This window comes from Rissa tridactyla, chromosome 2, assembly GCF_028500815.1.
Source record: "Rissa tridactyla isolate bRisTri1 chromosome 2, bRisTri1.patW.cur.20221130, whole genome shotgun sequence".
Classification (NCBI taxonomy): domain Eukaryota; kingdom Metazoa; phylum Chordata; class Aves; order Charadriiformes; family Laridae; genus Rissa; species Rissa tridactyla.
The window spans coordinates 16,787,628-16,812,207 of NC_071467.1; the positions used below are offsets into that span (position 1 = coordinate 16,787,628).

At 42.9% G+C, this 24,580-nt stretch overlaps 1 protein-coding gene across 7 annotated transcripts in view; it reads left to right on the forward strand.

Annotated features, from left to right (window-relative positions):
• The first annotated feature begins 440 nt into the window (after window positions 1-440).
• TRPS1 (transcriptional repressor GATA binding 1) overlaps window positions 441-24,580 on the forward strand; it is a 218,374-nt gene continuing 194,234 nt past the window's right edge. For 3 of the 7 annotated variants that reach the window (XM_054190520.1, XM_054190526.1, XM_054190527.1), the window contains exon 1: window positions 441-577. Coding sequence is in view for 1 of the 7 variants with exons in the window: in XM_054190524.1 (XP_054046499.1) it covers window positions 1,346-1,355 (10 nt within the window). In the remaining 6 variants the exon portion in view is untranslated. Of the gene's footprint in view, window positions 578-1,215; window positions 1,356-24,580 lie in introns of those variants that run through there. The other 4 variants (XM_054190522.1, XM_054190523.1, XM_054190525.1 and 1 more) reach the window with 3 other exon arrangements.

The window sequence follows — 24,580 nt, forward strand, 5'->3', positions numbered from 1 at the left end:
CCGCGGCCGTGGCCCGGCGGCGGAGGCCGCGTCGCGTCGCGGCGGGCGGAGGCGGGGGGGCGGCGCGGGCCGGGCGGCGGGGCCGCCTGCACTGTCTCTTTAAGGGCGCTCCGTCTGGGGTGGCGCTTTCCTCCGCGAAGGCTCCTTTGATATTAATAGTGTTGGTGTCTTGAAACTGACGTAATGCGGGGAGACGGAGGTCCTGACAAGCGATAACAGTCCTGATAACGCGCCCGGCCGCCCCGCGCTCCCCAGGCCGCCGCCTCGCCGCCGGCGGGGGCCCCGCCGCGCCGTGCCCCGGCCCGCGCCCCCCGCCCCGCCGCGCCCCCGCCCCCGCCCCCGCACCGCACCGCCCGCCGGCGGCCGGCGGGCCCGTCGCCCCCTCCCCGCCGAGCGGGGCCGAGGGGGGAGGCAGCGGCGCCGCGGCCCCCCGCCCCCCCCGCCAACCCCCCCTTTCCCGGCCACCGCCACATAATCCGCGGCCAACTCCGCCGGCAGCAGGAGACGGTTCATGGCTCACGCCGCGGCTCCACCATCTTCCAGGCTGCCGGGGCTGTTGCTGACGGTTAATCAACAGGTAAGGCGCGGGGGGGCGCGGGCGGGGGCGGCCCGGCGGCGGGGAGGGCGCCGCGGCCGGCGGGCCGGGAGGGGGCGGCGCGGCGGAGGGGGGGGGGGGGGGGGGACGCGGAGCGGGGCGGGGGCGCGGCGCCCGCGGCGTGTGCCCGGGGGTGTGTGTCTATGTATGTATGTGTGTGTGGTTGGGGGGTGGGGGGGGGGCAGCGCACCCCCCTCCCCAAAAACACCCCCCCCCCCCCAAAAAATAAAAAAATCAACAACAAAAGCGGGGGGTGGGCATAATCACAGGGAGCTGCTCGGATTTCACAGGCTTTTTTTGGTGCATCACCCCCCCGCTTCTTCCCGCGCCCCCCCCCCCCCCGCCTTCCCCCCGTCGGTGGGTCAAAGCCATGTGTGATGGCTGGAAATTGGCGACTTCAAAACCGCGGTAGCCCCGCTGGAGTCGGGAGGGTCAAGTTCAGCGGCGGCGGCGGGCAGGGGGAGCAGCCCCCTGGCCCGGAGGCGGGGAGGGGAGCGGTGGCGGCGGCGGCCGCGGGCTGGTGCGGCTCTGCCCTCCCCTCCGCGCCTCTCCGCGCCTTATCTCCGCGGCCGCCGATTCCCCGGCACCGGGGCGCTCCGGGGGGAGGGGAAGGGATTCGCGGGGGGTGGAAGTAGAAGACGAGCAAAGAGGGTTTGCATCCGATGAGCTGCAGTCGCACAGTCCTGCCGCTCCTGCCGCTGCTGGAAGTTTTAATGGGGATCATGACAAGCGGGGCACAGAGACACCATCATGAAGAGTAGTAAGTTTGGGAAAAACTTTTTTTCTTTTTTTTTTTCTTTTTTTTTTCTTTTCCTCCTCCTTGCGCGGGGACACACCGGGGGAGGCCGGGTGCGGAGCTGTGCTGCGCCGGGAGGGGGGTTCGGGGTCCCTCCCGGTCACACCGGGGGAAAAGGCGACATGGTGGTACTGATTTTTTTTTTTTTGTGTTTTGTTTTGTTTTGTTTTTTTTGAAATCGGAGCGCAGACAGACGTAAAACTTTTCCCTCTTAAAGGCGAAGCTCTGCTCTCAGCGCCGCGTCCCCACGCTGGGCTCTCCCCTGCCTGACACAACTTTGTGCAGCGTCTCACTCCCCCCACGCCCCCCCCCAATTCCCTCGTCCTCGGGGGCTGCCGGCGGGGGGCTGCTCCCCGCTGGAGTTACCCGCCTGTTTGCTTTTCGGAAGGGAGGAATGAATGGAGGCGAGGCCGGGGACGGAGGGGCTGCGCGGCGATGGGCGCTCCGCGGTGGTGGCCCGGGCGGGAGGCGGGCGGGGGTTGGGGGGGGGGAAGGTGGCGAGCGGCCGCCGGGCCGGGGCAGGGGCAGGGGCAGGGGCAGGGGCAGGGTCGGGCCCGGGGTGCTGCCACCCGCCCCGCTGCCCTGGGACGAAAGCGGCTTCCTAGGGGGGCCTGAAATTTTTTTTTTGGGGGGGCTTTGTTTATCTGCTGCAAATCAAGGCGCTCAGACATCCCGGCACTCCTACGCGGTTTCTAGTGGGGCCCGCTAAGCCTCTTTTATTTTATTTTTTTTTTTTTTTACACATTCGGTTGTATTTTGTATCTGCAAATGGCAAACTCCTCAAGTGCACTGTGGGGAGAAGGATGAGTTTGAGTTTGAAGTGGAGAGACGTCTCCCCTCCATCGCTCCTTCCTCCGCCGGTGCCAGTACCTCTCCTGGCAAGGCTGGGGCCAGGGGACCTCAGCACACTGGGGGGACCCAGGCGACAAAGCCACCCCATGGGGCAAATAGCTTCTAGTAAAAGAGAGCGTAAGCTCTTATACGGACTATGCTGCCCTCGCTGCTTTTACAGCATGCAGCTCCTATTGAATGTTGATTGAAACAAACAATAATTTAATACGCTTCAGGTTTTATTTAGTCGAGTTCAGTAAGTTTCTCGAAGAACCATCGAAGTTCTTTGCCATTCAGGCAGGCTTCTTCAACTGCGCCACTGGATCCTATGGATGTTGGTGGCATCATGTTACTTTCCTGTTGGTTTTAGGAAAAGTTGAACATTTAGAAAAGCCTGCCAGAGTTAAAAATGCAAGGGGCAGCAAAGGAAAGTAGTGGTAAGAGCCAGTTCCTGACGTGGACAAAATAAGAATAAAAGTTACAGTAGTCTTCTGAACTGCAGTTTGTGTTTGCCTCATGTTCACAATACGTGTGTTAGGTTAGACAGCTCGCTCAGATATTCCACCAGAGTGACATTTAAAAAAAGCCCTCCAAAAGAGTGAGGATTTTTTTTTTTGTTAAGTACTCTGGGTCTATGAGTAAATACAGGGTTTGTTTGAGAACATCAACTATTTCCTGTAAATTGTGATGCTGACAAGACTGTCTGGAAATGATATCAACACTTTGAAAGATTTTTTTTTTTTTTTCTTTTTTAACCACTGAATGAAAGTTTGTTAATAACATGGTCAAACCAAACAAGTGGAACCTTTCTCTGTAGAGGGTGGGGGGGGAAAAAGAAAGAAAATACTTTTTCTTTTTTCCTTTTGAAAAATGTATACCTGCTTGAGTTTTGCCACATAGAATCAATAACGCTGGAGTTCAGTAGTGCATCAGTGCCTATATACAAGTTAATTCTCAGGCTGTTTGTGGCAACAGAAGTCTGCTTCACCTTTTTAAGAGCAAGAGAGATTAGATAGGAGAAGAGCAGTCAGTTCATAATCCACCCTGTTCTGTCTGATTATCGCTTTTTTTTTTGTTACATATAATAACTTTTCTCTGTTTAAAACTTTGCATATACGTAGTCACAGCAAAGTAAGTAAAGGGCAAAGTTGCATCAGCTTTTAAGTTTACATGTTTTGCCTGTGATCCTCTAAAACAGACTCTAAATAACACTGGGCAATCTTTGCATGTGAGAGTATGGCTTTATTTTTTACTTTATTTCATGGTAATGTTAATAAAGGAAAAAAAAATGTAAATGACAACTTCAGACATCTGAGACTTCTTTGGGCATCAAACACTTACGATCCAGCCAGGTTATCCTCTTATATTTTTAATGCATTTTTAGCATAATTTATACGGTAGCTTTGTGGGTTGCCTTATGTTTTTATCGGTGATCGAGTAAATTCAGTATTATTTTATGAATCCCTAGCAGGATGATTTTTCTATCATGTGTTGTCTTATCGATCGTAGTAAACTTTCATAGTACACGCTATTACCATGCATGCTCTGGCTGCGTGTGAAGAATATTGTTATTCACTTATCGCGATTGTGCATTAATAACAGCGTAGTACTAATTCCTCTGTGTGGAGTGGAGTGTCTGTGAGATGCAATGGTTGCTTGTTAAATCTCTGTATTTCAATTATATTATATTTTAATGCTACTTGACACATAGGGTTTTATATTTTCAAAGCATTGTGCAAACAATGACTAATTACTTTCTGTTCATGCGAATTACCTCTTTTAGCACTTTATCAGGCAGTTGCTTTGAAACAAAACTAGTTTACATTACAGGTGAAAGAGTTAAAAAATTAGCAAAGACGTTTAGGAAAAACCCAAAATTTTAATTACAAACAGGCAACTTTGGGTATGTATTTAAATTTTTCTTTTTTGTGGAGCTTTCCTTCTAAGTTTGGGGGGGCGTACGTGTATGAATATTTATGTCTCTTACGAACTCTTGACAATATTTTAATGTAATAATCTTAATAGAAACATTCTCAGATCTTAACTGCAGCCACACTGGCAGTATCGCTTTAATAAAGGTTTGTGGGTAACACCAAATATAACATTGTGAGAAAGTTTATGGTTAAATATTTTTGAACATGACAGGCTGGGAATCTCACAACCCTTTTTGTTAGGTGAAAGTAAAGTGGAAAGAAATTACGTTTTTAATACAGTTTCAGTTAAAACAAACTGCCACCTGGTAGTAAAAGTATTGGCCTTGAACAGAAATATATTCTGATTAAGATATTCTAACTGGTGTGTAAAATGAAGCCATTCATTCAGTAAACTGACAACTTTCCAGTTGGTGTTTGCCCTTGCTTAATTTAGTTCCCTCAACACAACTAGTGAGGTAGTCTGGGTCTGGTTTTGGCAGTCCTGGGCGACTATAAACTTGGGCATTTTTGTCCCAAATATTACAACTCACGAGTTAAAAAGCAATTGGTTAAAAAGAATAGCAGGCAGGTATGAGGAGGGGGGGAAAAAAAAAAAGGGGGGAAAAAAAGTTTCTTTTTTGTTTCTGAAACTTTCTAAAGTTTATCTAGTTTACCTAGTATGAAAACAATGCTATTTTCAAATACTGGTGATTAATACTATAACCAGCGTAGTCTGCACCCATCTATTGTATAAATACCATTGCCTGTTGACCTTTGGATACATTAATTACAGCATATCTGGTCTAGGTTCTACTATTTTTGTCTGTCCAGAAGATAAATAAAAGTGCCCTTTCCAGTCCTCCTGGAGAAGAAGAACTTTTTTTTTCTTGGTTCTGTCATGAATTATGGAGTTCTTTTTCCCACCCTGTGCCAATGAAGTTCTCTTCTGACTTTAAAAAGATAAGCCTGCATCCAAAGAAAGAATATTTGATTACTTTAAGCCTATTTTTGCTTCGGCTTTTATGGTACGTACAGGCTTTCTGGGCTTTGCTTTTTTTGGATTGTGTGTTTGCTAATTAAAAGGAAAACACATAATGAGTTATATCAGACGATATGAAGGATTAAAGCACAATTACACCATTAAATAGCGAACGTTTACAAAGGCAAGACATGTAACTACATTTTTCAGATTATGCGTATTATTCACTTCTTGATGTTGCTTTGCACCTAATCAATAAAGGGCCTTCGAGAAGGCAGCTCCGTAGCCAGTTGTATACGTGCCCAGAACGCAAGAAATGCTGCTGGGGCAGAGGAGCGCAGGGGGGAGGAAAAGCGGTGGCGCCTTATTCTGACTTCTTTTCGTGCGCACCAAGGCTCCAAATGAAACGGGGAGCGATGGGAGAGTAACTACCATGATCTCGATTTTAAGTCCCCAGTGGACATTTTGTCACACCCCAAAAGCGTTGCACAACCGAACACCATTCCACTTGATGTGTCGTCCGGAGTCAGAGGAGTCTCTGATTTGGCGTCATGGGGTTTAGAAGACTGTGATTTAGGTGAACTGGCATAGCTGCGTGTAAGAAACTTTGTTTAATAGCTGTCTATGTTTTTTCTTCATGTTCTGTGCTATTGGTTTCTTATTTTCTAGTACCTTTAAAGTGGTTCTTTAAAATTTAAGAATAACAGCACCGGTGGAGAATACATCTAAAATTTAATAGAAATTGCTAATCTTTCTATCAGTGATTTTTATTACAGTCTTGCCGCATTAACTACATAATCTTACTCCTCCTGCAGATCTCTGTACGTGGGTTTGGAAAAACTATAGAGAGAATATTGTTCATTAAGCTGCATAGCTGCCACGAGTGGCACTTCCCTAGGAAGGTCCTACAGAACCCAGTTGGTTCCATCCCGTAAAGTTCAGTGGAACTTTTCCATGCTTGTAGGGGATGCGTGCAAGTACAGCAGCTACAGTAAGATTATTTCTGCCTTGAAAATGGAATTATTTTGAATCACAAGGTTTAGTCCTAATAGTAATTTTTACTTTCCTTAGCTGCAGTTCACGCACGTTTAATTTCTCGTAAGTCTGCTTTCTTTCCAGACTCACATCCCCCTTTTTTTCCCTTAAATTTATTTTAAAATATTTAATTTTTAAAATGTTACTAGCCCTTTAAAAACCTGTAATAAATGCTTTACAAGTGGCTAGACACCTTCCCTGGTGGTTTAATTTATACAAGCAGGAAACTTTCTCTCCTTCTTTCTCTCTCTCTTTCTTGTTTTCTTTAAACCAACTGACGTAATGCCAAACTTTGCTTTAAAAGAACAGACAGAAGTAATTGGTAGCTTTTAACTTTTAATAATGTTCTGGATTGGTTTTAGTGGCCAAACTGCCATTTTTTTAAAATTCAAGTAAAAACGGGCTTGTGGCCTGAGGAAGAAAGGCCCTGTTGATGCAGTTATTTTTATTCTTGTTTTTCAATCTGTTATTAAAAATCTTTCCTGCTGAGCTCTGCTGGATTTCTCCAATTGCTCTTTGTGATGGCTGGTGCATTTCAGGTTACGGTAACTTAAACTGTTTTCTGATTTTTATTTATTTTTTTTTCCCATGGGCATTTTGAGATGCTTTATCCTTTTTCTTTTTTTTTTTTTGGTTTCATTTCCCCCACACACCTCTTCTCTCTCGCCCAGCACCCAAAGGCTTCTTTTGGAGAAACAATTTATTTTGATTCGGAGAGGAATAATATGTTAAACATACCTTTGGTGGCAGTTCAGTGAATATTATTTTCCTAGTATGAGAGCGTTTTACACCTGTCGGTGACACTGATTGGGAAGATACGCGCTGCCCATTGCAGAAGACAGGGGCGATTCCATCTTGCAGAGCGGCCGCTCTCTGTGCGCTCTCCTCCCCAGATTTTAAAGCTAAACCAGATTTTAAAATATGTTTAGTAATATTCTCTAGTGATCTATATCTATTTGTATTAATCTGATATTAGAAAGAAGAAAACCCACCAAAAGGATTTTTTTGAAAGGAACTATACTTAAGAAAATCCAGTATATTGTCTTTTCTTTCCCAATTTCTTTATTTTGCTTAGAGTTTTCTGCCTTATTTCCTTAATTTCTCTTCTACGTCTGCTGGGGTGGTTTTTTTTTTTTTTTTGAACACAAGCAAACTTTCTACGGTAAAAGACGGAGTTGGGCAATAGACTTTCTTGACGAAGTTGACGTCAGGACGACTTCATAAGTTGGCAAGTAGGGAAATCGTTCAAAGACCAAGTTGGCTTGTGCCAGTTTTCCCTTCCTTTAGGGGAGACACTCCACCCAGTAGGAGGTTACCCCACCCAATGTGGAGAGCTATAATTCAGTGGCAACACTTTAAATGTCAATCCTCCCTAGGGTTTAAACCCCAGACTTGTCTTGCCTCAATCTTTATATTTAATCTAACATTCAATCTGTTGAAGTAACATCTCATCTTCCTAAGCACTTTTTGGGCCTGATCCTGCAATTCTCATTCTTGAAAAATACTCACTGACGTCAGGGGGGGCTTTTGAATGCAGAAAAGGCTGCAGCATTGGCCTCTGCAGAGTTGTGTGTGTCTGTGTCTGACTGTAACTACGATTGTGTGTCTGCTTGGTGAATATTGTATAATCTGTGTTGTTAAAGATGAAATTGTAAAATACTTCTTTTGTAGGCTTAAAAATCTGAAGTAGTCCGTAAAACAGATTTTCCTCAATAAGTGAAGTGTACTTATTTTTATTTAGCATTTTCTCAGATTAACAAATGAGTTTAAAAAGTTACAGTCCTGGAGAATTTAAAGCATTTCTGCCATTTCTTTATATTTCTCCATATCACGCTCTAGACACATATTTTTTGAATGCTGCTTTTGGCAATTTTTTCATCTCTAATGGAAAATGAACATCGCAGCCTGTAGCTTAGTGCCCGCAACAACCCTTGGGGTACTTGGATAATACTGAGAACTCCCAAGGCAAAATTTGGTTTTGGGGTATTCTCAAAGTCAACATGTAATTTTTCTAGGCACATTGTACTTCATTGTGGCGTCTCAAGCATCCTTTTCAGATCCCCCATTAGATTTAGCGAGGCTGACAACGCAGGAGGAAATATATAATTTGATATTGTAAAAATGTTATAGAAAAAGCACGGATGTTTTCATCTCTCTGCATTTTGAAAATATGCCAGCATTTTTAGTTTACTAACATATCTGGGGTAAAAAAAAAAAAGCCCGTAAAAGATGATGTTAAAAATCATCAATGCGCTTATGTTTCTCAGCAAGATTTACTTTAACAATATGCTTCAGTTTTGCCTCAAACCATTTCGAGCCACCTCTGGTCCAAGAATGTACCAGTTCTCGGTTCCTGGAAGATTAAGCATGACAGTTTCTATTATATAATGAACAGCAGTATTGTTTGAACAAAGGTAACATATTTTGATTTGTGTACTTTTTTTTGGCAGCTGGCACTAGTGTAGGTCTAAAATGAGTGGTGATCTAACAGTGTAAATATCTGAATGTTCTTGAAACACACGGTATAGATGTAATGTGTTTAAATCATTGAATCTATCTATCTATATTATATAGAATGTGTACGTATGTGTGTATACAAAGCCGTAAATGGTGTGTTCTGCTATCTGTAGCCTTCAAATGTGTATCCTTTGGGTATTCCTGACCTACTTTGCAAAGTCTGCAAGTCTAAAATACATACTGAAAGTTAAAAAATTAAACATACAGCTTGGTGGTTCACAAAAAAAGTGGGGGGGAATTTTTGCTAGTAGTTAATTTAAAAAAAATAAAAATATACCTTGTAGACTGCTTTTGGATATCTCAGGGACTTTACTGGGATTATTTTAAAAAACAAATTCTCAACTGATCTAAAAATTTTAAGTAGAAACTGAAGTTCAGTATTGCCTAAAATTCCTACGTGCAGATGTGGTTTAATGTTTAATGGAAGTTAAATGAGTTAGGATAAAGCAATTTTCTTTGAGGGTAGATGGTTTTCAGTGTTTCCAAAGTATGATTCTTTTTAACTTTCTCACACGCCGCTCTTGAAGCAAATGCTGCGAGTTATGTGGAACATCATCCAAAACTTACTATGCAGATGAAACATTGCTTCATGAATTCAGTTAATGAAAGAAAGATCCCTCCAATTTCAGGTTCCTAGTCTGAACATAGTTTGCTTTTCTATTTAGCATTCTCATTTTTAGGTGTATTAAATGTACTTATCAGACGTTCTCCAGCTGCAGTTACAGAGTATAAACCAAAAATGCGCTACACGCCGATCGTTGACGAGCTTTCTCCTCCTGCACGCATAGATATGGACATGCACGCGCACACACAATTAATAAAGTAAACCTTGCCCCAAATACCTGAGGCAAAAGCTTGTGAAAATAGATTAGCCTTACCATGTGCCTTGCAGGTAAACAGTATCTGACTCTGCTGCAGAAAGGGGAAAGGAGCGGTCCCGAGCGGAGGCTGCCTGTCCCTCCCGGCACCCAGTGCTGGATGCTCAGGGCTGGGGGTGAAACCCCCACGTCTCATTTCAGCTGTCCCAGTGGTAGGAAGGAAAGAAAGAGTAACTCAGGTCTCCCATCTACTCTATATACCGCTTTTTTTCTGCGGCCTGCTACAGACAGCTGAAATTTATGCCGTCTAATTAGTCTCCTTCCACATTCTTCAGATCTGGAGTTTTCTTTAGAACTAAACTCCTATTTGCATGTTACATCTATCACGGGAAAAAAAAATAATAATATAATGGATTAAATTAATCCTGTAATAGTTGTTTGAGCATACTGTAGGAATGTAAATAATTTTGTGGCATTGAGCTCATATTTCCAGTCCTATGGGGGGGTGAGTTCAGAAGTTATCAACAACATATATCTGAGTCATTCAGCTACAATAAATCTTCTAACAAACACGCACCCTTTGCACACCCAGAGATACTCTCCAAGACTGTTGAAATTCTGCACACACCTGTATCTTACGTGTAAGTCCAGAAGTATGAACAGTAGATATATCTTCAACGGCAGGCAGACAGTAAGTGAGGCTACAGCAGCAGCAGTCAAAGTAGTCCAGGGACAAAAAGTTTGATTGCTGCTGGCTGTGTGGCCCTCAAGGTTGTCTTCTCCCTGGAAAACGTCCCGAGGAATCGTTAATTGAAAAGAAATGTGGGGTATGGCTCTGCCTCCAGCTCTGCCACAGTTCAGGATACAAAGCATTAAGCGCTTCGTCTATATCAGGTCATGCATAATCCACTTTTATCTAGGTATCATTCTGTCATATGTAAGGTATGCTCTGCCTTGTTGTCTCTGTTACTCTGCCTCTCCGTTTCTCCCTCGCGCATATCGGTCTCTCCTTGCCTGCTGTATGCACATACATACATTCTGAAAATACATGGAAATGGAAGTCCATCTGTGTTGCATAATTTTTTTTTACAAAAACACCAGTGTTTGTATTGTTCTTTCTCTGAGCCCTTAATGAGGTTAAAGAATTTAATGTGACTTAATGAGGGTTCTTATTCTATTTCTGACACAGAGACTAATGAGGGAAAAGTAGAACAAATTGAAAACCAACTTTTACTTGTGGTTGGTTTCATGATGTCATCAAATACAGGATATTACAACTCCTGGAAAAGTTTACAAATCCAGGCAAGAATCCATTTTGCATCACTGCCCTTCAGTTGTTTACGACATGAAGTTTGCTAGCGAAAAAAACCCAAAGTTGAGCATAACTTGATTTGTTTTTCTTTAGCGTTTGGGTTGGTTTGATTTTTAGGCCAATGATTTTTTTGAAAGTGAAGCTAACCGGCTTTGCCTGGCAACCTGGTGGAAACTTAGATATGACCAAAGATTGATTAAACCCCTCTGATTATGGCCCTGATCTTCCCTTGTATTTGCAAGGGACAAAACTTCTGTTGACTTCATCTAGAGTAAGATCTGATCCTCATTGGGAAAATTCCTAATTATGTTGCAGCTTACTGAGAGGGAGCTGTGGGTTTTGAGGATCCATAGAATCATTTAGGTTGGAAAAGACCCTTGGGATCATCAAGTCCAACCATCAACCCCACTCTACAAAGCTCTCCCCTACACCATATCCCCTAACACCACATCTAAACGAGTCTTAAACACATCCAGGGATGGTGACTCCACCACCTCCCTGGGCAGCCTATTCCAATGTCTGACCACTCTCTCTGTGAAGAATTTTTTCCTAATGTCCAGTCTAAACCTACCCTGTTGCAGCTTGAACCCATTCCCTCTTGTTACACTTTCTTACAGTTTTCTACTTTAAAGCCATTTCCCTGGGCTGATGACACAGTAACAACATTTTGTGAGGCTCCATCTTGCATTTTTGCTGCCCTGCTCAGGCTGGTCAAGTGGTATTTCACTGTCCTTCAGTCGGAACACGGTTTGGTCCATCACCTTTGAAAGGGATTCTTTTGGTTTGAAATCAGTTCCCTTCCCAATGGGCTCTGAAAATAAAAAGTAGGTTTGGGCAGTGCACCTGCTTCTGCGCCCTGCTGCTGCTCCCTGGCTTCGCGGCCACGCTTGCTTCTTCTCCCTCACCAACTTGTCTCTTCAAGGCTTGTAGAAATAATCAGTGGAGCAACTGAAGCTCCGGTATTACACATATTTCCATGTAAGCGGGCTATATTGCCCTCACAAAGCTGTGTGCCATGCCATGGGCATCAGGATATTTTTGCCAGGCCAAGGGAAGCAGTGACTTTCATCATCCGCAGAACGTGCTTTTGATATAACCAAACAGCAAAAAGTTGCAGTATAGCGAAGAAAATGCTTGCCTATGCCACGTGATTTTTTCTTTTTAAGCAATTGTTAGTATTTTTAACAGTATCAGATAAATGGCACAATGGTGTGATTGCTTAGGTTGATGTTAATCCTTGGCTCTTACGCTGTTGCTCAACATATCATGTCTGAACTGTGATGGATTTTATTGCTTTGCATTTTATTTTTTTGCAATTAGTTGTTGGTTTCATGTTGTTTACTGCAACATGAGATAGTTCAAATAAATTAATAACAATTTGAATTGGAAATAGGGGCATTTTTAACCAACTTTCTTGAGCATTATCATGCAAACAGAAAAAGAGACTGAGTTGTTCGGTTGGTTTTTATGTATGTATATGTGTGTTTGTGGTTTGTTTTTTTCTTAATGAAGGTTTTCATAATTTGGTAGTTCAGCAAACATGAGTATGTTCTGAAAATATTTCTCACAGATGGCAGGGCTGAGTCGATAGCTTTTAGGTAGACACTTTTGTTGCAACATACAGAGTCTAGAGCTGAAAAACTGTTTTCTGGAGTTTTAAAACCATTGGAAAGTAAGATTTATTGGACCTTAAATATCCCAGTGGTGCAAATTTATTTGGTGTTCATGGCAGTCTCAGCTTAACTTTCCTTAGAGATTTGTTGTGGTACTGCATTATCTAAGGAACATTTAAAATGGGTTTGTCTAGCTTTTTTTTCTTTTCCTTCAGTCATTTCTCAATTTTTATTTGCACGTATGAAAATCTTTACTAACAAAGATGACCTGGCAGCTCCGCTGAACTTTCCTGGTGCAAAACATTTTACCTGAATGGGAAAAAACTAAGAATCTGAAGAGCTGGCATTTTTAAAGATTTTCATTTCAATAGTGGAGTGTGACAGTGGCTAGTTGTCAATGGGAAGGAGCTTAAAGAATAGGCACAGGAGGAAGAAAAAGCAGCTGTGGAATTTATTTTAGTGGGTGAAAGGAGACTCACGGTTAAGCAAGCTTTACCTTCTTGGGTTTTCAGAATTTATTGCCCAAAAGACACATGCCTGAATAGAAAGAGAGCTAGGATATTGTAAAATCCGCTATGACGTGAAGTGCTCTTACTGCGTATGAACACAATTTATTTATTTATTTTTTTCTCTCCAGCAAACTGTGACTTCCTTTGTCTTGTCAGAAGGAATTTCAGATGAAACCTTACCGGAGTAATGCTGCCATAAACCCCGCGCTCCTCAGCTGTAGCTGCGGGCAGCGCGATACGGGCCGGGGTAGTTTTCACCGAGCTACTGTGCTGCGTTCAGCCAGGAATGGGACTGCGCTGCCTTTACTTTTGCAGAAAAAGTACGTTTTCTTAGAAAAGTGCGTTACATGAAAGAAGGAAGGGCAGGAAGGAGAGCGCTCTGATATATGAGCTGAGATTATGGATGTTGTAATGCCATTTATTGTAGGATACTATAGAAAAATTGCATTGGGACCACAGTTCCCGTGGATTACCATGCGATATTTATTACCATTTTCCTGTGTTTTCCCTGGTTAGGATCTAATCCTTCAGTGTCTGGAGCTGTGCAGAGTTCAGAGTTTGTCCATTCAGAGAGGAAAACCTTGCCAGCTGCGGCTTTTCACTATTTCACTACCTGTATTTATTTATTCCCCCCCTCCTAAAATTTCCCAGAGCGAGGGGGTTGAGACTGGCAGGCAGAGATGGGGGACAGGTAAACTGAGGGAATCGCCGGAGCACGTATCTGCTCAGTAAATAGTATTTACTGATTACTGTTTACTGTCAAGCAGATTACTGCAGTTGTGTTTTTGTGAAGCAACCCGCATGCAGCCAGCGCAAAGGAATGAAGCAAAGTCGTGTGCAATTCTGAGGTGACTAAAAGATGTGCTTGTGACATACTTCCAGCAAAAGCCATTTTCGGTTGCCCGGTCCCCTCCCCGAACGCTGTAATTTTGCGAGTGACACATCTGATTATGAGCAGCCATCAAAATCCTCGTAGGCATCTTGTTGGAAAGAAGAATCTGCTTGAATTAAATATTTGCAGGTCAGAGAAACATGTTGATTTGTTCTTTTAATTTGTTCTTCAGCTTCCTGTCCTTTTTCAATTTGTTTGATAGTTATTCAGTTTTGGAGTTTATTTAAAAGAGATGATAAAGTATACGCTTTTGCATTCCCTGCTTGTGCAGAGCTTCCATTTGCTTCCTTGGGAGAGTTGGTCTGGGCAAGGGCTGCTGCCTGCTTTTGCCTTGATACGCAGAGGATGTGGTTAGTGCAGGGGTCCCCTCTTTCTCAAAGCTCCCTGACTGCGATGAGCTCTTTGCTTCCTGGGGAAGAGATTTTTCAATCTGATTTTCAACCCCTTCTGTCAAGTTTTAGGGAACAGCGTGAACTGTCTTGTTAGAGCTGGCAGTGAGGAGAAGGAACGAAATCCGGGCACATCTCACCTCTGCGTTAGGGAGAATAAGGTATATAAAGCCTCTGCCGAGCTTGCCTGGTGATTCTTTGGTTATCATCTTCTCATGATGGAATACGCACGTAGAAAAAACACAGAAGTTAATGTTTACTTTTTGGATGCTTTATCGTCAAGCAAAGAGAACTGACAGTTTCATGGTTAAGTGCCTAAAGTTGTTTTTGGCTTTGCAGTTGTTGAATTAATCACTGCAAAGCTAACTAATTGTGTACCTTTTAAAGCTTCCCCCCCCCTCCCTTTAATGAAAGGGAGATATTTTACTCTTTCTGACTTTGGAGTCGGGTTATCCCATTAACTACTCGCAGCAAGTTCTTCAGCTTTTACTTTCTTGAGTTATCTCAGGAATCATTCTTCTAGTGGATGGTGAATTTACTTACTGAATCCAGTTATTTATGGCTTTCAGTGCCCATGCTATAGAATGGTCAGAGGCATTTTAAAACACTTTTTAAAATTGTATAGAAAACGCTGGCTCCTTAATTCTAAGTTTACAGATATTACTGCTGCTGCTGTTTCGATTTGCGAGACATTAGCTTGATGGCTTACTGAGATGTTTCTTAGCCAGAATTCAGAGTTTCAAGGGAATTTTTTTTAAATTTGTTTTTCCTCTTTCAATGTTAGACATGGGCAAAAAATGACAAGGATCTCATCTTTATAGCGTGCTGTGCATCAGGGTTGATAGAACTGCAGGCTAGTTACTCCCTGGTTTTAAGGAAAGATGAAAAATGTCCTTGCGAAGATTAACTTTATTTCTGGCAACATTTTAATAGAATTTTATTATGGCAAAAACAGAATCAAAGGATGAATGGACAAAGTTGGGATTTTTGCCACTTCGTTGTTTTTTTCTGAGGCTGTGGAAGCGTTTTGTTTTTTTCTTAATAAAAAAATTAATGTAGAATGCAGTGTTTCCCACAAGAGCACCTTCACAGATTTAGCATAAAGAAAGTGCATTTTAATTCAAAGGCATTGGTACATTTCTTAAGGCTTTGAAAGCAGTAATCCAACAGGTATATAAAGCTGTAATGATAATATGATGATTATTTGTATCTAGCGTTGTTAAAATACATGATTTATTTTATTGCGTGTTCAGATTAATGTTATTTATTTAAGATATCCAACTTATTCTGCGTTTTAAATACAAGTCTTTTGGCTTCTCAGTTTGCTTTTTTTGGTCAGCTGGCTCATTTCAACTCATAAACAAAGATTTCACTGCAAGAACTTTTTATAATTTAAACAAAATCTCTAATTGCAGTTGGAAATTTTGTATATATAACTAAACTAACAAGTCTGTGTATTGTATGGGAGAGGCTTTAGCAGTATTATTTATCTTAGGGTCCACATTATTGAAGGCAGGACTAATGACAGTGAATCATGCACTCTGTATATTAATGTAGTCCACTTTCAGCACTATATAAATAGTATTGTAAATACACACCTGCGAAGTGTCTGCAGTTACATGGTCACCGCATAGAGTCCCTCTGTGCTCTCCTAAGTACATATCTCGGCGTGTATCACATCTTGCTAACCAAGGCAGCATACTGCAGCTGCTGTTCCTCTCGCGGAGGTGTCTATAAAACGAACGCTGCGAAACCAAAATTTTGGGATGGCCTTTATGCAGAACACATGGGTATACTGTTGCTCGGTCTTTTAATACCCGCCCCGTCCTTCTCCCTGCGCAGGGCTAGCCGCACAAGATGAGCCGGGCGTGGATGTGAAATGTAGGCTGGTCCTCTGGGTCGGGCAGAAGACAAAGGTGTGACTTAAGTCAGCGGGAGGTTTCTTGGCTTTCCCAGAGGGGGACGTAGTGAAAGACTAGCCTGAAAAAGCCATTATTGCTATCAAAAGTCTCAAAACGTGTCAGCAGGTTCTTTAATTTTCATCCGCCACGGTGCCAGGGCCCTCATCCTAAACTTACTTCCTAAACTTTCCCTTTATTTCAGCAGGCAGCCACGCCGACGCTGTCAGTTCTCCGCTCGGGTTTGCCTATACCCAGTCAGGGTAGCCCAAAATCTAAATATGTGCCGCTGGGTGCCCGCGGTAGCCAAGGCTCTTTCCCTGCGCTGCTCCTTGGAGCCTGTTCAAGCCCGTGGTGGGAATCCTGGGCTGCTCGTAGGGCCCGATCCTTCCATGGGGCTGGAGAGGCTGCTGGCTCAGGGGAGACCAGCTTGTCCCTGGGCCACCTTCGCAGTGGTGGCCCTTGGGCCCAAGCAGTGCCTGCCCCTCGGCAGTGGCCCTGCAGTGTCCTTTGGACAACTCGGGCTGGCTTCCATCCCAGGGACGATCCTTTGGGTTTGCCGGTGGCAGCCACCGCGCATCCAGAAGCGCGGCTGGGAGCTGGATGCTTGAGCGCCCGTTGGATGTGCACAGTGAGGGTGAGCACTGGATTTGGGGTCCCCCCCCACTCTGCAGCAGGGGGTGCAGGTGGACCCTGAGTTTTGGGGTGCAGCCACCGATGCGATGTGGTGGCCCTGGGGAGGGAGGGGAGCCCCTGTCTAGCACCTGGAATGGTGGAGGACAGGAGAGACAGGGATCTCCTTTTTAAAAGGAGGTTGTTTTTTGTTTTTTTTTTTCTCACCCCTATTCTTTATTCATAAACCTAACGCAGTTCCACAATTCCCAGACATGTAAAGCTGCAGGGCTTTTTTTGTTTTGTTTAAATCTTTCTGAACCAGCCAAATTTTTTGGGGTTGGCACGAGGTGCAGCCAGTACCCATGGCCTTCCAGGGCTTGCTTGGTCTAGAAGTCTGCAGATGTTTTCTGCTGGATCTGGCTCTTAACGAACAAAAAAGATTTTGGCGTGCTTATTTATTTATTTATTTTCAAGGGGAAAATGTGGTTTAAAATGTTGATAATTATGTTTTACGTGAACTACCCAGACTTTATGCGACTCTATGGGAAAGTGAATGCTCATCAATTAAAAAAAATTCTTTATTCATAAAGCATTCATATTTAAAGTGATTTGTCTTTTTTTTCCCCTCCCCTCCTTAATGAAAACAGGGTTTGAAGAGCATTACAAATAATTATTTTTTTTTAATTACATATATTTCTGCATCAGAGTTCTTGAAGACGGCCCACTGTGATCCTCTGGTGAAAATACCAGGGCTTTTCAAAAGCTTTTTAATTATCCATTCTCATTGCTCCTCTCTTTGCAATATACACATAGTAACTGAAAAAAGGAATATATTCCAGGAGGGATCCACCTACAGGTGTGCATAGGTCAAGCACATACTTCTCATTCAGAATGATTATTTTTCTTTTCCAGCTGTCAGGTAGCACTTCCCACTGTCAAAACCCAGCTCGCACGCTCTTTCAGAGGGAATACTTATCACAAAGCTGCAGTGCATTTTAATCAAGGTTCCCAGAGTATTTTACAAGCAGTAATTGCCTCTTAAGGACAGGATGAAGTATTATACCCATTGTACTGACGGGTGAGCCAGGGCATGGGGAATCTAAATAACTCTGCAGTGTTAGAGTGAGCCAGTGGCAAAGCTGTGAACAGAGATTTGCTGCCTTCACTCCTGCTGCTGCTAACGTACCTCCCCCTCCACCTGCCAGCTTTCCTCTCTTTTCTTAAATCAATTTTTTTTCAGACAATGACTTTTTTCTTACATATTATATGTCAAGTGCTGTACTCGCTCTGAAGTTGAGGCAGACCTGCGTGTGAACGTGCTCTTTTTTTGTGTGTTTGCGAAGCGTGAAGGCCTGTGTGGCGGGACTTCTGCTTCATTCCAAACCTTATGTTTTGCTGCTGCCCTCCGTGGCTCTGGTAGGCCATTAGATCATCCCCAAAATAGCTCCTGGTGTGTTTGGTACCGATGTATCACCATGCTGTGAGTGACAGAAAGAATTCCACTTTTCAGCACAACAGTTCACTCACTAAATGATTCCCCAGCATGATACATGCTCTGTCTTGTATTTAATTATCTTGTAATTATCAAAGCAGTAATGAAGTTGTGCATAAGAAGTGTATAGATCAATAAAAACAACTCAAAATTATGAAGGAGCACTGACAGGCTATGAGCCCAGCCATTCTTCGGGTGTTAATTTCTCTTTTTCTGAAAAGCTTTTGACTTTTTTTAAAAACAACATCAGAAAAAAGGATTTAAAGTTCTCTACTGTTTATTCCTAACTGGTGGTGATCACACATACATTCTCAGTGCTTTGTGAGAGGCAGTGTAAGTGCTAATGAAAGTTTGTATTGGAGTGGCCCCTAAGAATATGATCATTGTTATAAATTTATTAACACCATGAAAGATTTCCTGTCCTAAAAAGTCTGCCAGCAAGCGTCATAATCCTGAGCGGGCAGAGCCATGTGGTAGGTTTGACTGAGCCCCTTTGACAATTATATCATTTATTTAACTGTCTATCTTTAGAAGTTGGGAGGCTAAGCTTTGGTTTCAGAGGCATGCCGAAACTCTCACACTGCATGCACGGCGAGGGCAATGGAATACCAGAGTGCTCGCTTGGGCTTTAACTACTAAATAATGTGGTTGCACATGACACAACAAGAACAGAGGTATAATCCTGCCCTGTGAAGCAGGTCACATGTTTCAGGTTCTCTCTGTAATGTATGCAAAGTAGCTGCTTAAATCATTACGAGTGTGTAAATCATCTTCTTCATAAACAATACCATCAAGGTACAGTCAGGCAACATGTCTCTTGTGGGTTGACTGGAGCTGGAATGTCTTTCAGACCTTGAGGAGGTACGTCAATGCATGTGAAGCAGATTCATCTGTTGCTGCAGTGTGGTCTCTGCAATGTTTTGGATTTCTAAGATGAATATTGCTAAGGCTGTCTTCTTCACACTGAAGTGCAGTGAAAGGAGGAGGATGCGACTGAGGCAAACGCAGCCTGTATGATCGGAGGCTTCTATGAAAAAGTTGCTCCTTTTTTTTATTCCTCTGGCTTTGTAAGTCACGCAACAGATACCCATTTATTCCTCTGCGTAAGTTTAGTAAGTATTCAGAGCTCCTGTTACTATCTGTGTTGTGCGTTTGGGGAGGAGAAGATCTGTTGAGCAGTGTATTAGATTTATATCTTCTGCTTTAGTTATCATTTCCCTATATAGACTATGATACTGTTTTTTTCCGTCTTTCTTCAACATGCTGATGTACTTTCTGTAACTCCTAAGTGACACCCCACTCCTCTTTAGCGCAGTCCTGAGAGCTGACTAGTCACTAGGTGAGTGAAACTGAAAGCGAGACTTAATCTTGTTAAGAACTCTGCTGTACTTCTGGATAAAGTATAAATATGTGTCATTATTATTACTACTACTACTAATTATTGGAGTTTGTGTTTTTTTGGGGGGGTGGGGAAGAGTAGATGCACTGTATGGTCACCTCCCCGCTCCCAAATGTTGTATTTTGAATTACTTTAAATAGTTGTTTGGGATGTCTTTATTACGGTGAATCATGTTTTTAATATCTGCTTTAAATGCACGTGTGAGTTCATACTAAAGCAATGGAAGCCCTCTTTCATTTGCTGTCATGTAACGCTTCTGCAGCATGTAAAATGCCCCTGGTTTATAAATACAGGTGGACTCTCTATGCAGAAATCCTTTCCTTCAAATGTATAAGGGTCAGATAGTTTTGGTTGAAAAGTGAATGCAAAGATGGTGACTCCATAAATGCAGAATGTAGTTCTTCTGTTCAGAGGTGCTGGCTCTGAGTTGCAATTATCCAACATCAATTTTAGAAGAAATACCAGTGAAATGGCACTGGTAGGTGCCCTGGATATAATAACTGAAGATGCTGGCAGCGGCCATCTGGTCTGTGAGCGCTACCGAACCATCACTTTTCCTACTTCCTATGTCTGTGCTGTCCCTTTTAGTGGTGGGAAGAAAAACACCACCAGCACTCATCAACTTTCAGCACATGTGGAAACAAAGCTAGAAGAGCAGGGGCATCCCCGATGCATTGGCAATTTGCTAAGCGCCCGAGGGCTGCATCTCATTTGCATTAAAAATGCGTAGATTTGCTCCTGCCTTTATCTTGGCTTACGGGGACGTGGCTAGCGAAGGCAGCGGGGCCCAATATGGCTTGTTTTAACCTGGATCCAAGTGGTTTGGATCTGGCTGGAGCGCCTCGTGACGGGACACGCCGGTTGCCCAGGGGGGCTGTTGCGTTGCCCGGGCGCAGCTGCGCGGCGCGTTCCTCGCCCAGCTCGCCCCGGCCGCAGCCGCGGGCCGGGCTGCCAAGCCCCCCCGCTCCCGGGCCCGCTCCCGCTCACCTCTGGGCCTTCCAAGTGGGATTGGGTTATGGTGCCCACCTCTGGTACTTAATGTGCTTTTAAAAGCTGGGTGGGCTGGTTTAGGCCAGTGCGTTTCCAGGCCTGGGTGAAACGCTCCTCGGCGGTGCGAGGGGGCTCCCTGGGGGGCTCTGCAGCGGGCTGGGAGACTCGCTGCCCTGCACAGAAACCCTTTTTTGTTTCTTAACCAGTGTAGTAATGAAAGACAAAAAAAAAAAAAAAAGAAAGAAAGAAGAGGACACCCCCCTCATTCCCCCCCCAGCTTGTGCCTTTTCAATAGAGATAACTGTTATCTCTTATAAAAGTCTACATAAGTGTAAGTAATTGCCTGCACTTGGCTCTGGTACAGTGGAAAAGCTGTGATCAGCAAACTCGTATTGTACTGTGCATGTAAGGGGAAGTTATCGGATGATATGGGGCCGTGTTGGCGTTACTGCCTGTACTTGTGTCTCCCCTACCTTATTTACGCTCCTTTGCAAGTCTTTAAAGACTTAATAGAGCTTTTATCCCGCGTTGGCTTTGAGCGGAGAAAGTTTTCCTGTGATCACCCTTAAAAAAAAAAAAAAAAAGAAAAAAAAAAAGACAGAAACACAAAACCTGCTGTGGTGCTGTATCGGTTCGGCTCGCTTTGTTTAGCGTAGAAGTTTTTGGGTCCGTGTCGTGAATGAGCATCACCGATGAGCGCCGGCGGCGGGGCACGGCGCGGCCCCGGGCGGGCTCCCGCGGCTCTGCGGGAGGGAGGGAATGGCGGGGGGCGGGGGAAGAGAGGGGTTCCCCTTCCCGCCCGCATCCCCGCACCCCCCCTCGACAGCACCTTCGGCGAGAGCTGAGAGAGAGCGTGTGTCTGTGTGTGTGTGTGCGGTCACGTTTGCAGTCGCACGGAGCTTTACGCCGCGTAGCTGCGGCTCTGTGTGTGTGTGTGTGTGTGTGCCCGTGTGCGTGTCTGTGTGTCTGCGTGTCCGTGTCCGTGTGCCAGCGCTGGCTGCCTTATCGCAGGAAGCGTTGCGGAAAGCAGTTGCTCCCTCTCTCTCTGCCCGGTTCCCAGCCCGCCGTGATTAACGACTCTTCCCCCCGCGCTGTCACTCAAGCGCCGGGCAGAAAACAGCAGTCACGGCTGTCCCACTCCAGCCTCAGCAGTCCTCTCTCTCTCATTTTTTCCTAAATAAACCTAGATAAAGCCCTTAGAATGCATACAGTCTTTTTTTTTTTCTTTGCCTTTCCTTCTGAACACCTTCATATATATATGCACGTAAATACGAGACATAATTTCGTTTTATATTGTAAATACATATATTATAAAACACTCTCTATGTGTGTATATATATAAACCCCAAAATTCAGTTCCACATTCTGCAATGATAAACCTGACCTGAAGCAAGTAGAGCTTTTCCTGTTCATAGGCTGGTCCTTTCTAGGCCACTTCTGGAAATCACTTTGTTGACCTCACTTTATGGGTACTTTATTATAAAGAGGATGTGAGTCTGGTCAGTTTGCTTGGAAAAAAAAAAAAACCAACCCCAAACCAAACAATCTAGAGAGAGAGGGACATCTCAGGATAAACCAGTATTTTTTTCATACAGTCCTCTCAGAATTGTCTCATGACATTTCATGAAAAAGTCCTGTCTCAAACTGCTCTTTTTCACTTGTACTATTAAAAATTCATAGAACGGAGGTCTTCAGATATTTGCATGATAAGATACTGTGTAGTATCTCAATATATGGAATGAGTATTCCAAGAAGCCCAGAGACTAGCATTCCCTTTGGAAAATTAATCCTTTAATATATTTGTTTCCAAATTGTGGTCTGCAGACACATATAATCATGGTATGATACTCATCTGCAGTATCATATCATCCATTTAGGGGTTTTAATTAAAAGTTTGATGTGAAGGCTGCATAGTGGTTCCCTGTTAAGTTTGAAGTTTGACAGTGGTCCATGATCCAAAAATTTAGGAACGTTCGTTCGGGAGAATTATGGTCCTAGATCATTACATTTTGCTTTCATTTCATCCTGTAATTTTTTTTCTCTCCTTTCAAACAGGATTAAAACCAGTGAGAAAGGAAATATTTGAAGTGATTTGCAAAGTTATTTTATTTTTATAAAATTACATGGTGTGATGTGCTGTATGTGCCAAACTGCAGACAGACTTTCAGCTCATAAATTAAGTACACTTTTTTTTGTTCTGGTTTAAGCCCATTGAGACTTCTGCCAGTTAGGTTTTTCTCTTCTGTGATCATCATGCATAATAGTCTGATGTTGCAGATACTTGCAGGAGCATAGCGAAACTGGTAGCATCATGTATGTGGTTTGATTTTTAATATATAGCATATTAAAGCATATTTTCTGTCCCGAAAGATGTTATATGAAACTACTGCAGTACATATTAAAACAGTCACTGGAATCCTAACTAATCTAATATTAATAACAAAGGTACTTAATAATTAATGCTTAAGAAAAATATTTTTTTAAAAAAATAGAAAAATCTATATTTAAAAAAAGACTTATATTTACCTTTTAAAAATAAGACTTTCAGATTTTGATCAGTGTTAAGGTCTAAGACTACACAGCTTGATGTACTGTTTGATTGTGTTTGTTTACCTATTTGATGCCAAAGTTTTAAGTAAAGTCACATCACAGTCCTGGTGGAAATGGCTAGCTAAACACCTGGAACCAGTTTGTGGAAGTGATTAAACTGGCTTTTGCCAGAGGCTTCCTCTGCTGGTGCAGTGACACTATTTTCTCCATTTTACATTCTGCTCAGTGACTCTCGTTTTCAAAACTAAGATTACCAGAAACTGGGGAGGAAAAAAAAAAGGGCAGCAGAAAACTTATTTTCCTTTTCCATTCTATGGATGAAAATAGAGCATAAGCTGATGAAATTTCTTACTTCTAGAATGTGATAAACCAAAACAATTGGATGAACTATTGTGGACTGAACAAATCACATGTGTAATTCTTTGTTTAAATTAGTTTTAAATGCAAAACAGGTTCTGTAAATGTCTTTTTTCTTTCTTTCTTACATACCTCGGGCATCATTGAACTGACAAGCAATAATTTAAAGAGGATTTTAGTGATTTTTAATTTAATTCCAGCTTTCATAAGCCATAAAAAAAACTTACGATCTAGTAAATAGAAAGCATGGAATGAAATCTGTATGTGTCTCAGCATAAAAACATGTGTAAACACAAAAGATGATGTTGAGCTGTGTAACTTCTTAATTAAGTGCATATAGATACGATGTATACAAGTCACTATCCACAAGACGACTCCTTCCTTTGATAAAATGTTTAGTTATAGCTGACATCTTTTAAAAATCATTTCCTGAGTCGTCACTTTTCAGAAATACAGTGAAAACATAAATAATTTCTTTTAACCTCATTGTATGCGTATGTTGACGTTTTTGGCCTGCCAGTTTAAATCATGATTAAAAGTGGTGATGTATAAGTTGCTGTGATTAAAGTCTATATCCGTGTAAATAACCATCAGTGCAAATAGTGCCATGAATCTGAAATATGCCGTGTACCTGTTCCTCTTTACTTTTTGAGGGATTTGGCACAAAATCATATTATTTCATTAAATCAGTAATGTGTCTTGTTTATTGGATGGTGTGTGGCAGAAATACTAAATGCTATTTTCAGGTTACCTAAATGTTCTTGTATTTTCCAGATATCCCCTAGTTGGGGTATTGTGGAGAGCAAATTGATACTATATTCTTTCTTCCTCGTTCTGAAATCCTGAGCAGATTTTTGATCCTGGTCTTCAAATTCTGGGACCTGGAGAGAGTCAGGCACAATTATTTATGTAACACGAGTGAAAATGCCAGGGGGGATTGAGTCCAGGGATTGGAGTTCTTAATATCTTGAGCAAAGGCTGTGGAAATAAGGATGTATGTTCATATTCGTTAATTACAGAGCATTAAGAAAATAAGACCAAATCTGGAAGACCTTTTGTAATTAATCATGGTTTTGCTGG